Below are 14,150 nucleotides of genomic sequence, written 5' to 3'. Positions count from 1 at the left end.
CTCTCGCTTTGCCGAAGCTGGCCCTGCTCCGGCGATGGCGGGCACTCTCCCCCCCCCAGTTTGAATTTCCCCGAACCTGAGGCTCGGTAAGGGAGGGCTACCGACCCTACGTGGCACCTAATGAAGGATGGTGAAGATGTTGCTACATCTACTCTTGTCGTAGATTCACATTTCTGGTGGAATGCTTCTCTGTGCCTGTGTTACGTTACTTTGCATACTTTGTGTGTTTTATTTTGGAGATATTCATTACTCAATAACTTTGTTGATAGAAGTCTAAATTGGTTATTATTTTATTTTATCTTATCATTAGCCCTTCTAATTAAAGACATCTTTAAAACAACATATATTTATTTTCTTCATAATGTCATTAAAAAATGTGTCCTATGTTATGGCAGTTAAGTTATGGTATGATAAGTTAATGTTCATTTCATATGTCAAGTTGAGATGTGTTCATGTACATGTTAGAATTTTTAAAATTATTATAAATATTATAGTCATATCTTATTTTTATTAATATTAATATTTTGAAATGATTATATTAATATTATAATATCATGTTCAACTTACTTATTAATATGTTGATATATTAATAGTAATAAGGATATGAGTAAAGCTAACTTATGATATTTAAGTTATGAACACAATTTCTCCTTGATAAGCTATTAATGAGACAAGACTACTGAAGTCCAACAAATTTCTTACTGGAGGCGGTGTAGCACTCCAAACAATATCATTGGCTTCAAAAAGCTTTTTGAATAGGAAACTACACATCTTCAATAGGAAAAAACATAAATTTTACTTTGCTATATTTTAACTTACCAAGTTTAAATGCATTGATTTTTACTTGTATGTTTAATAACTTTTATTAGTATATTTTTTTGGATACTTGATTAGTTAATATAAGACAAATACATGGGCGCCATACATTAAAAAAGCATATGTATTGATAAACTAAATGTGTGCGTGTATGTATATATATATATATATATATACTTTTTAATACACATGATATTTTTTAGCAACAAAAATATGTTTTTGTTCAATATATATCATTATTTTAACATAGTTTTAAACTTACAAGAACTTTGTGAAAAATCCGTTGTAATAGAATAGTTGTATATGAAAGAGGCCGATGTAAATTAGAAAAATAAATTTGGGAATATAATAAGTTGATTCTTTATAAATTTTAAATTTTATATTGATCATTTGTTAGATTTTTTAATAAAAATTACTCAATGAAAAAATATTGATTGATCAACTTACAAATAAATAAATAATTATTTGCTACTATATTTTTTAACTAAATAATAATGATAATTGAATCTAAAATTTGATTTAACTTATTAAATTTGGTTTTTTGTTTTTTTATAAAATTTATATATATATATATATATATATATATATTCATATTTTTTTACACATTCATTTAATAAATTTATTATTTAAATTTATTTTATCTTCAAATAAGTATGTAGCTAGTTTAATAAAACTATCCTTAGATTTATAATTTGTAGATAAATATTATCCAATGGATTATTATCTATTTGATGACATTTAGACAAACCACTACTTGTTTGTTTAATGAGTTTGAGAGATAATAAGCAATGTTAGAGTCTTTCTTTACATATTATATTAATAAAATTGGGGAGCATAACACAACATGGAGACTATTGCAAGAAACATGGGAGAGATTCTTACTATAGATGCCGATTTGGATTTGAATTAATATGGCAATATTGGTCAAGGCATTATAGCAAGCATCACATATCTAATCTCATTTTAAGGTAAAAATATGTAAACAAGCTCATTAGTTTTAGGCTACTAGAGTAAATAGGCTAAAACATTTGGAACTTATTTAAAGTCTTGAATTGTATAAACATATGTTATCTATATTCATCCTTCCCAAGTATAGTCATTATTGTGTAAAATGATATACCTATTATTGTTTTAAATTCCAACTAAAGTTTAATAAAATTTTCACAAATATATATTTTAAATTATTTTAAATCAGCTAAAACATGGTACAATGCTTGACTAAAATATGCAAATTAGAACTTATCTGAATAAATAATAAAATAATTAGAAAAAATTACACGCACACTTAGTTTTAGCTCAAATTGGTTATTTAAATTCTAAAAATTTATACAAAAAACGTAATGAATTTTTTCTCAGTAAAAAAAATCTCAAAAAATATAAAACATATCTAAAAGTCATACTTATCTATTTCACTAAAAAAAATGAAGAATAAAATTTAATATGGCACAAAAAATGCACAAATTAGATATAATATGATTTTTTAGGAAGTTCATACTTCACTTATCACATAATTTGTTAACACACAAGTTCTTAGAACAATTATTGTAGTTAATTAGCAATCTTCAATGATAGATTATAAAGACAAGCTAAATGTGTGTAATGTACAATAATTATGTGTATAGAACCAATTGTGAATATATTATTCAAAATGTATACCAAATTGTTGTACCTCAGCTAATTAAAAAAAATAATTATATATATATATATATATATAAACTTAAACATCATTTAATTTTTGCGATGCAACTTACTCATAATGTTAGTTAACTTTAGGCAGTTAAAAGTGCTTTGTGGTATGTAAGATTCAATAGATCAATTATGTCAATACAAGGCTCCTGCTAGTAGCCGATTCGTGAGATTTGTATTCGACATCATGATAAGTAGCACTTCATAATACACAGGCAATTGATAGAGCACAAAACACATAACGAATTTGAGGAGATATTGACTCATGTTATATGGCTGTAGACATCACCGTTGCATTTCTTATGGTGCACAGATCGTGGCAGAATATTCCTAGTCATATCATCTGTTGAATTACTTTGAAATAATTGGAAGGGTGAGATTTAACTCGAAAATTGAGCTCCTGTCTAATGGTACATTCTTAGGCCTGATGTAAAAAAAATTGTAATCATGATTCTAAGGTAATGGTCGAGGTCTAGACCTGTCGAAATTTTCTCATGGCAAAACACTACCCTCAGGTCTCCAGTCGCTTACTCCATCGTCTATCCCAAGTCTGGTTTGTACTTCAGGTGGCTGAATCTTACTTTTCATCATGATTCGAGAAAACCCATACCCTAGGGAGGTTCCCCTAGTCTCTGACAGCTGTTGAAATACATGAGCACAAATCATCAGCTTACGCACAAAGCACGTGATTTGTTTCCGCTTGATTAGAGGTCTCTGTTTGAGAGTAAAAGCAAGTAAAAGAAACACACCTCACTAAGTTCTGACAAGTGGTTGGACCGGAATTCGTCGATGGCTGCAGCGATTTCTGCGGCTGGCAACTTCACCTGCAAAGCCGTGCAGATGTTTAAAACCTCAGAATAAATTTAGATTGTGGAAATGGGGAGTCAAGTCCTGAAACTGCTAACAGATTTTCAATACACTGAATCGTCTTACATAGCTCACTCCATCAAGGAACAGCATCCACAAAATACACTTCAAATGAGGAAAAATGATCGAGTTTAAAATTAGAACAAGTAAAACATTTAGTTTTACAGCTGGATCCATGAATCAGCACCTGTGAAAGAACAGCAGCTGCAAGTTGTAAGCTGGGCTCCAAGGTTTCAGGAACAACCTGAAGCGCACAACCAGTGGTTTCAGTGAACCAACTTCGACATATCGTAACATAAATTGGAACGAAATTATAAGATCCACAACCTGGCAACTGCAAATCCTGAATAACAGAACTCTTCAGCTGCATAATGACTTTCGAAAGCTTTCAGCAACTTACCGCTGTAGCACCAGCCTTCTCAAGATTGAGTCCGTGCTCTACATCATGGGCACGTACGAAAGTTTTCACATGTGGAAAGTTCTTGGTCAATGCAAATACAGTTCGATAATTCGCTCCTGGAGTATCTAACGTAAGGACTGCGGCTGCAGCTCTTTCTGCACCGACTTTGTGTAAGACCTGCAGGCCAGAGTCCTCAGTAAGATATTTCCTTGGAGCAGAAAACGCAACTAAACAAACTTCAACACTTGTTACTAATTGTAAGAACGATCTTTCAAGCATCAAAATAGCTCTTTATCTCAGCCACACAAGAATCGAATTTGAACCTCTTTACTGCCGGCATCACCGAAGTACACGGGTAGATCGAGTGCACGCCCAACACTAACTCGTTCACTGCGCAGCAAAGCCACTTCACCAATATATGAGAGATTTCCAACCAAATCGTACGCAAAAATCAAACCCTAGTGTTGAGACCCAAAGCTACTATAATCCTGAACATGTTAAGAACACAAAGATTAATGATTCTAATTAAAACATTACTTCGTCTTTGTTCATTAATGGGACAAACTTTTGTGAAGAATCATCGACAAACAATTAGTCATTGAAATGCACCTTCGCACATCTAGAGCTACAAAAGGAATTAACCGTTCGGACAACAGCTGAGCAATAATCTGCAACACACAAAAAACAGAGAATGTGTAAATAGAACACATGTCAAAGGTGACCGTAATCCATCCAAGGTACCCAGAATATTTAATACAATTACGTTAGTCAACCTTGAAAACACCAGTGAAGTTCTCGTAATATACCTGACCAACCCGCCCGAATCCGCAAATGAGAATGTGACCTTGCAGATCATCCGTCTGCAAGCAACAAACGTTGGACATGTTAACAATGAACGTGCTATTAAATAATGTAGTTAAGGGTACGTAAATTTGAGAATTTGAGTAACCCACCTCACTCTCAGCTGGCAACAAACTACGAACATCTTGTTGATCAAACCGGGATGCAAGAAGCTGTCCACCAGCAGCTAACCATGGAGTGATGGCCATGGACAGACCCACGACTAGAAAGAGCAACGAAGATAGTTGATTACTCATGATACCCTGGAGAAAAACCAGAGATACTTCAGTTCCAGGAAATCACTGTTGATCCCATTCACATTCCAATACATAACAAAACCTCGAGATATGAGCTGAGATGACACCGTACAATTTGCTCAAATATATGTCGAGCATTCAACAAACAGACAGACACACACACACACACACATATATATATATATATATATATATATATATATGATCTGTTACAACAGTGAACAAGTTCAAACACTTGTAGAACAGGATGCGGATAACTGCAGAGAAAAAACGAACGATACTATCTTCAAAACGAAGTAGGTTGTACAAGAAAATTCATTTATGAATACAAGATTTAATTCCAGATTGCACAAACTTGCCTGATTCACAGCTTCTCCAAATGCTACAAACGCAAATTCACCACCTGGAGCAAGAAGCAACCCAGCCCTTGCAGCTGCTACAGTTGACAGTCCGAAAAATCGTCCGACACCAGTGACCAACAGTGTCTTGCCTCCTATAAGCAGCATAAGTGACCCTAAAATTGTTGGAAATCTGTTGATAAAGAGTTGTGAATCTATAGACATTCCAACCTGCAAAAGGTAGGTAGGCACTTGAGCTCTAGTGTTGCCATAACACTGCAGATACGGGTTAGATACTTGAAATAAGATGAATCCGGCCGATCGTTTAATTGCACGTGTTACCATATGTACTTAGAAGAAAAGACAAGAAACAGGAAATGAAACTCTCCATTCCTCTACTACCTCTACGTGCACCATGAGCATACTAACCGTCATAAAGAAGAGACCCAATAACAAGCCTCTATAAGGCGCAATGTCCGACTCCACTTGTAATGCAAATTCAGTTTCTGCCAGGAGTAAGCCCGCAAGGAAAGCCCCCAAAGCCATAGACAACCCAGCCTGCTCATGGAGAAAAGATTAGCATTGAATCAAAACCACACTGAATGAACATCACGAAAACGCTTTATGTGCCCTTGTGAACAAATTAACAAGCTAAGAAAGAAAACGTTGAAGTGTACCCGAGCTGTCATGACACTTGTGCCCAGCACCACCAAAAGAGTGTTGGCGGCAAATATTTCTGCATTGTGATTTTCTGCCATACGCTTATAAACGGGACGCAGCAGCTGCAATTTTCAAGAGGGACCACTGATCATGCCATGTACTAGTTCGCATTCAGTTTAAAACAATGATGCATGGGAAGCAGGGAGGCATTGATTTCTTGACAATCAAGAACTTCATGACTAAATTCAGATAATAGAAGGGAAGTCAAATGACATTAAAAACACAAAAATGCAAAAACGCAATCCCAATGGAAAGTATTATGTACACATACCAGGCGCCCACCAGCAATAATACCAGTGATAGCCACAACAGCCTTTACTGCTGCAATTCCTAAAGCCTCAGCAATAGCTTGGATGCCCACCTGCAACAAATCATAAACTGGTTAAGCCCTGTTGTATTTTGGGAACACAATACATGTTTAATCATATCAGAAGCATTCGAAAGGCCAGATGTAGATGTTCGCACAAACACAACGGTATTTTGAGAAATTGCGTGCAGGGAGACAAAAGGCGCTAACATTTCCCAGTTTGTTGAAATAAAAAACTTTGTTGACGCATATGATTAAAAATAACAGAAATTTATGTTTTAGAAAATGCTGACACTCACCCCTCCTTTAGAAGAGTTCGGTGACAGGAGAGGAATCAAGATGAGAAGAACCACCACCGCAAGGTCCTGTACAGTACAAAATCCATACTTAACGTCCAAGAGGAGGGGCATCAAACTCGAAATGACCAAATTCGTTAGAGCTGGAGCTCGAAATTGTGTTCACCAATTAGGAGCGTGGTAAAAAGAAACCTAAAATAACCATTTCAGCGATAAAAATTAAATATATCAAGTTGATGTTCTGTTAAATGAAACAGCTTGTTCAGCAAGCATCAACCTACAATGTACCGAGAAAATTTCAGACATTAAGTTCCATGAAGAAAAGAAATACGAACCTGGAAAAGTAGAACGGAGAAAGTAGCTCGTCCATGTCGAGATGTGTTCTCTCCTCGTTCTTGCAAAACCTAAACATCATACCACAAGGAGAATTAATCTTCCGTAAATGAGTACACATCCTTCATACCACACATTGAAAAGTTGATGGCTGAGTAAGGGTGTCAAACCTGAAGCACTACTGCTGTAGATGAGAGAGCCAAACCATTGCCAATGACTATTGCAGCTGGCCCTGAAAAACCACAAGCAACATGTGCGAAAGCTCCAATAACCAAAGCTGTAACCAGCACCTGTTTACATGTGAAGTGTCTCAACTTAGATTTGTTCGAGTTGAAACATCAAGTCATAGAATACAGAAATGGATAAAATACAAAACAGAGATTAGTGTCGCGATATGGTGTAGCAAAATCATAATCTCTCAGTGAAGGTAAAACAATAGGTATGGATGCTAACCTGGATAGATCCAAAACCAAAGACGTATTTCTTCATTGAAGTCAATCTCTCCACAGACAGCTGCATTTGATAGGTGAATAGTTAGAAACATATGCACCAAACATGAGCGCATGTACTTCTGCTGAAATTCCATCACTGAGGAGGCAACTTCAACCTCTACTTAGCTGACAATTCACAGTGGGTAGCTGGAATTTTCAAATAAAGCACCCAAAAAAATGCAAAAGACTTTAAATCACTTAAACATCGTGCAAACTTTGAGAAATGATAACATTAGTACCTCAAGCCCTATATTGAAGAGTAGGAACACAACTCCAAACTCGGCTATCATCCTTGTGCCGTGAATATTTTTGATGATCGACAGAGCATATGGTCCAATTAATACCCCAGCAGCAAGGTAACCAAGCACAGGACTACCTGCACTACCCAAATGCCGAGAAACGCTCAACAGCAAACAATAAAGTACGAATCTTTGTGCAAGTACTTCTAGGCTAATTTTCACTAAATAAGCATGGATATTTGTGCACAGGTAAAACTCATTAATGCATTCAACTAAGACTACTACCAACCTATCAGAATGCAATCTGAGGAGAAAGGATTTCACAAATCCGATGCTCTTGATGCTAAGCGGACTGAAAAGATCCTCTGGAATCCTTTTTGTGAGAGGAAGCATTCAGAAAAAAATGACCACAACTTCAGCAAGGATGAACAGACACCTAAGTCCTAATCCACATTGGATTTATTCCAACATCAGGACTGCGGCAAGAATAGTAATAATAGCAAACTAGTTCTCTAATCATATACCGATTACACAAGTATAAATCCCGCATCAAATCGCGAATATACATAACATGAACCAATCATGACGTTCTAACTAAAGTTTATGGTGATTCGTGATAGAGCATGAGGAGAATGAAGCTGTTGGAGGAACTCATCCCACCTCCTGGAAGTCTCTGGAAAATAGGTACAAATACAACACTCGCTAGGAGCAGCCACAGAACATCGAACAATGAAGCCTCATCCTCATTTACCTACAGCCAATTCAGTACAATGTCAACATCTCCTAGAAAACCCAGGGCCGTCACCATCTCCATATGTAGCGGTTAAAATGATCTTGAAACAAAGTACATGATTACTGGAGAGATTGAGGTGATGCTGAGTGTTCAAAGTCGTGTCCTTATGCACAAAGTGGGGATAATGAAGGGCGTGTAAACAATAACAAAACCATTATTCACCTCTTGATGAGGCAGTTTCAGTATCACTTGCTTCACTCGCCGAGAAATTTTCCGAATCTCAGAAACTAGAGGCTTCGTAGTTGTTTTGAGTTCTTGGGTGCTGGTTACTTCTGGTGGTTGCATCAGCAGCGCTCGCTTTTCCAATTGATTATTGAGATAGTATCCCCTGCGAGAGACAGCAAGGATAGCTGTAGTACTTCACGAATGCTTGACTATAACATGCCAATGGAAAGATGAAAAGAAGTCAGTGCGCTTGAACTTTCACAACATGGCAACAAATGAGGTAAATTTCAAAATTATATGCATACCCAGCAATCAGTAAAGCCATCCCAATCGTTACTTTCACAAGCTGTTCCTTCAACGCAGCCGCGAAATTAGAGAAGACCATCGATGGAGAAAACTCCGCTTCGTCACCAGAAGAAAAATAGGAAGCTGGAAAAAAACGGGAAGATTTCTTTGTTAAAGACTTTGGCCCCGAGGATTCATTGGTTGTGCTCTCTGCTCTTTTAGTTGGTGAAGATTTCGGTTCCTCATGTTTGGGATTCACATCGACCAACATTTGATCGGGTTGAGGTTCTTTGTCCAATTTTTCCGATTCAATGGAAGACTCCATTGCATTCTCTCGCTTCAAGAAGTCAGTCCCTGCGTCTGTATCTCCCATCTGGTCTGACACCTCCACAAACTGTAAACAGAGTGGAGCATCTTAATATAAAAATAAGAACTTGTAAACGAAGTCAAATCCAAAATATTGATGCAAGTGGCAAGGATTATGAATGCATGCACTTGTGGAGGCCCACCTCTTCTCCTGATTTCTCTGGAGCTATTTTCTCTTCTTCTACACTGATCCAGGATTCCGATGTAACGGACGTTTCATCGTTTGCCTGAGCAACTTGAAAATCAAGCTGTTCAGTTCCAGCAGCTGCAAGTTCAGGCGTCTGCGAAGCCTCTTCGCCTGACGTTTCTGCGTTCTGATGTGTTTTAAAAACTTCTTCTCCCGACGCTTCGGTCTTGGTAAGTGCCCTAGCAGCTTCTTCTGCAAACGCCTCTACCTTACGAAGGACGATCTCAGCATCACTCACACGTTTTAAGGCTTCCATCTCCAAAGCAACGGCTTCTTCTGCACTAGTCATAGCAGAAGCCACATCTTCATCTGCTAATACTGCAGCATCTTCAGCCACTTGGGATAGCTCACTTCTACGCAATGCTTCTTTTTGAAGCTCCATCTTCACTGTCTGAATTTGGGCAAGCTCTGCTTCACATTCGGCAAGGGCAGCTTCACTAGCGACAAAGTCCATCCTTGCAGACTCCATGGCTAGATATTCTTTGCGAGCGTCAGTCTCCCTCACACTTTTACCTTTGTTGTTACCCTCTCTCGGTTTCTTCTCATCACCTTCACAGCTAACTAGCTTAGAATTCTCGAGCAGTTCAGCTTCCGATGAAGCAGAACTTGCTTGATCATTCACTTCATCATTAGTGGGTTCTACTTGCAGCTGCAAATACTCCTCTGGAATCTCTAAAGACAAGTCGTCAAGAGAGGTACCTGGCGGCTCGAGCTTCCAACGAGCCACTTGGAAAGCCTTCTCTGCTCTTGTGAACTTTTCTTGAGCGGCAAGAACCCTAGCCCCAGCAGCTGCGACATTTTCCTCTGCTTTTAATTCCCTCTCAAGAACACTTTGAATGGAGGCCAAAGTAGAAACTGCAGCCAACCTTGCAGAAGTTGCTTGGTCATGCAAAGCCAGCGCCTTCTCAGCACACTCTTGAGCTTTTGCTTCGAGCGTTTTACTACTAGCTCGAGCAAATTCTAATTGATCCTTTGCAATCCTTAACGAATCCTTTAATGCTGCAATTGGAGAGTCGTTTTCCGCCACTGGGCTTCTACCGTCATCGCCTGCATGAATGTAATGACAGAAGGAAAGTTGTCACATGATAGTAAGGGTACGAAAAAAATCACCGATTCCCTGTTTTCCTCGAGGATGTAGATGTGGCCAATGTTATAAGTTCTCAATAGAAACCACTCCATCAAGACGTGTTGACAACGCAGTGTTGACAGACTAACGTATCTCGAGTTACAGCAGGGAGAATCCAATCTATACCCTACACAAGCGACGGGAATAGCTAACCGCCTTCTAGATTGTGAAACTCAAGTAACATTATTTAATTAACACCCATCTGCAGTTCTGTTAATTTATCTGTAAACACTAATACCATTGGTCATATGAAAACTAACGCACTTCGTACACTGTAAAGAGAACGTCAGAGGCATAGAGGTAACACTAATTACTTCGAAGGATTCCGTCATGCTTCACATACCAGGAAAGGCACACCAAAATGGGACAGTGAGAAGAACGGGATGACAAGGTGATCAACAACCATCAACATGTAACACTCAAAACACGAAGGACTACCAGCTCAAAAATTCTCAAGTTTGAGAGACAGAGTTGTCTACAAACCTTCGTTGATTTGTGGCCTCCTGTTGCCGTCATCGACATTACTACCCAAGAGAGAATTTTCAAGTGAGATTTGAGACATACTCTCTGCCCCAGCTCCATCGACTCCTCCTTCGCCGAGAGCTACCCCAGCCTCATCGTACAAGATAGCATCACGTATGAAACCGTTTGCGGCAGCATGATCACTCTCACACCTCACTTCAAAATTCCCCCTCACTCTCGGTTTCGAATGTCTTCTCGAGCTTGGGAGTTGCTTGGAAAAACTCGACAAAATGCAGCATTGACCTGAAAGAGGCCAGCTGCTTGGATCTCCCCTTCCCAAACCTTCAACTCGAGGAATAACCCTGTCATAATTGATCCGACCTCGTCGAGCAATGCACCGGTTGCCAAGAGTCCCACACCTATTCTGGCACGAAGTGCAGCACTTCAAACTTGCAGTAACCTCTGAGTCTCGAGTTTTTGTACCCCTGAAGCGGCTTCTCTCTGAATTGGTAAGATGAAGAGCTCGGGGGAGATTCTGGAGGAAAGAAGCAGCATTGGAGGAGGCAGGCACTTGCCCAGCGCTGCAACGAGAGCGAAATTCCGGCTTCAACACAGGCGAAGGTGGAACATGAGAAGATACATGTGGAACGTCCACCATTCCAAGCCAAGCCATAACAAGCCCTCGTAGTGATTGCACCAAACGGATACAGAATCAACTAGCAACTGGAACCGCCATTAAACCTCCGTGCCACAAGTCACAACTACCACGTCCAGAGCGACCACCTCACCCCTGCGATTCCACGCTGCATGACTCTAATTACACCAAATTCCACAACGGAACCTAAATTCAAACCCTGCGTCGGACAAAACACTCCCAAAGCCAGGCAACTCACAACCTAGAACGAAACCCCGCGCCTCTCACGACTCGACTGGCTCAAGATTCTCATCACAACAAATTCCCTTCATCCTTCTCCTCCACACACCAGTTCCCAAAAACGTGTGCGCAATCACTACGAGCTCCGCCGGTGGTCAACACACGGCTTCGGTTGTAATTCATCGTGAGGTTCGCGAAACGAAAACAGAGAGCGCGTCATGGTCGTGATGGAATTCACGCAATCCCGAGTCCTTCTCAGCTGCTGAATGCACGCCCCTTCCACACAAGCTCCAGGTATGAAGCTCTTCTCCTCCTTCTTCTTCTTCACCTCCGCTCCGTCTTCTTCTCCCTCTGCTTCTTCTTTTTCTTCTTCGGCTTCCTCGTGGTGGTGGTGGCGATTGCGATATTCCTCCTTCTGCTGCGACCAAGAGCATGGTCTTGGAGCTCGGGACCAACGAGAGGGGGGAACGAGAGGGAGCAATTTAGGGCTAGCGGGCTTCCAGAAGAGTCCCAGGAAAACGTTTGAAAGCCAGTAGGGCCACACAATGCCCCCCGCTCTATTCCCTTTTGCTTTCTCGCCCAAAGTACCTTTCGCCTTTTTCAACCCCCCCCCCCCTTTCTCAAGGACAATTTCGTGTGTTCACACGGTGTGAATGGGTGAGGGTGTTGGTGGTGCACATGCATTCCGTGATTGGGCACTTCGATTGTGAAATGCCTCTTTCTTACATTTATATGTATTTTATATATGTGATGAAGATGTTTAAGTTTTTAATATGTCAAAAAATAATTTGGATGTAAATCTTATATATTGTAAATGCAACTAAAAATTTGACTCAATAAAAAAAAAATTGCCCAAAGTTATCATTATATTTATAGTATATAAGATTTACATTGTATTTAGATATATATAGATAGAGATGGGCCCTTTTTTGGCTTTGTGAGGAACATCTTAATGCAAATCATTGAAGAGATCTTTTACATTTAGATGTTCAATTTAAAAGACTATGATTTAAAAGTTATATAAAGATCTTCTCCTTGATGAAAATATTATCTTCTTTTAGAAGCTTTGGAGTTTAAATACATTGTAATTTAAAAATTATTCATGTAATAGATAAATTTATTATTCAATATAATAGATACAAACATGTTAATTTATATCCTGATTCTAACATTTATGGAAAAAAATAATATTAATAATAAAACTAACAAATAGTTGTAATTAATGGTTTATTTTTATTATTGGTAATGATAATAATAATAAAAATAAACATATTCTTAAATTTTTTTTTAATCAATATCTTGAGATAAGTCTAACAAAAATTCTAAAAGACAAAAATAATTATGTTATAGAAAAACATTGAATTCTAGGTTACCTTTCTTCTTAGGATTTTTAGGCTCATTTAGAAATTATATAAGAATTATATATATTAAAAATTAAAAAAATATAAATTTCAATATATATATATAGATATATATTTGAAATTTTTTAAAAAACTTATCAACTCTTTATAAGATATTAACTATGATTTCTTTTTAAATAATATATTGTGATTTTTTCCAAAAACTTATGTGTTTAAATAAGATATTTTTTAATAATTTAAAAATATCTTTGATAATTATATTATTACTAAAAATATTTAAAATATCAATATTATAATAATAATGTAATATAATATTAGATATATCTTGTATCACCTTAAATGAAGTTGTAATTAAATCCTATACTTAGTAAGTGTAATAAAAATATAATAAGATATATATATATATATATATATATATATATGTACATATAATTCTAAAAATATTGTAAGATTTGAAACACTTATTTTTTTCAACAAAAAGAAAATCAAATGTTTCCACCTTGGATTCATTGAAGCAATGTTAATTAGAGTTCACAATGTGTATTAAAGGACTTTTCTGTACAAGTATATTTTCTTGACTAACTAGAATAACTTTTCTTTTGCCGTAGCATGATAGAAGTTTTGCACGGCCAACTCAAGATGCATAGAAAGAGGAACTCTATATGAGCAAATGTTGTTGTCTATAGATATAACAATAATATTTGTGTCTCTCATGAATGGTGATATGTTTGTCTTAACTCATTGAAGGCCATTGTTTGAATCTTGAGCCGAGTATTCTACTTCAAAACAATAGAATCTAACTATCACATTAATAGAAGAGGTTGTAAATAACACAAATATGTGCTTTTGTATATGGCTTTAGAAATATACTTCAATTGAAAGATGATAGAGAGAGGCTTTGTTGTAAATCAAAGTGAACTTATTTAAAACAAGTAATATAT

At 37.3% G+C, this 14,150-nt stretch overlaps 1 protein-coding gene across 2 annotated transcripts; it reads right to left on the bottom strand.

The window, feature by feature from the left end:
* Positions 1-2,748: 2,748 nt before the first annotated feature.
* Positions 2,749-12,348, bottom strand: LOC112288838 (K(+) efflux antiporter 2, chloroplastic). 2 transcript variants are annotated; one of them, XM_024533474.3, is made up of 22 exons: positions 10,996-12,348; positions 9,343-10,433; positions 8,854-9,227; positions 8,546-8,711; positions 8,251-8,341; positions 7,591-7,727; positions 7,314-7,373; positions 7,031-7,150; positions 6,863-6,931; positions 6,531-6,596; positions 6,196-6,285; positions 5,882-5,986; positions 5,634-5,762; positions 5,226-5,435; positions 4,723-4,872; positions 4,576-4,629; positions 4,379-4,437; positions 4,093-4,159; positions 3,770-3,946; positions 3,557-3,613; positions 3,252-3,326; positions 2,749-3,141 (listed from the first exon to the last, which is right to left on the bottom strand). In XM_024533474.3, the coding sequence occupies exons 1-22, from the start codon at positions 11,645-11,647 to the stop codon at positions 2,995-2,997; spliced, it is 4,146 nt and encodes a 1,381-aa protein (XP_024389242.1). In that variant the 5' UTR covers positions 11,648-12,348; the 3' UTR covers positions 2,749-2,994. The 2 variants fall into 2 exon arrangements, with proteins under 2 accessions (XP_024389242.1, XP_073393167.1); XM_073537066.2 differs by having other exon boundaries at positions 8,854-9,206; positions 10,996-12,325.
* Between the last annotated feature and the right edge of the window lie 1,802 nt (positions 12,349-14,150).

The sequence above is a fragment of the Physcomitrium patens genome, chromosome 11, assembly GCF_059467195.1.
Source record: "Physcomitrium patens ecotype Gransden chromosome 11, ASM5946719v1, whole genome shotgun sequence".
Taxonomy (NCBI): domain Eukaryota; kingdom Viridiplantae; phylum Streptophyta; class Bryopsida; order Funariales; family Funariaceae; genus Physcomitrium; species Physcomitrium patens.
Note: the sequence above shows the minus strand (reverse complement) of the source record. Positions and strands in the feature narration are given on the sequence as shown.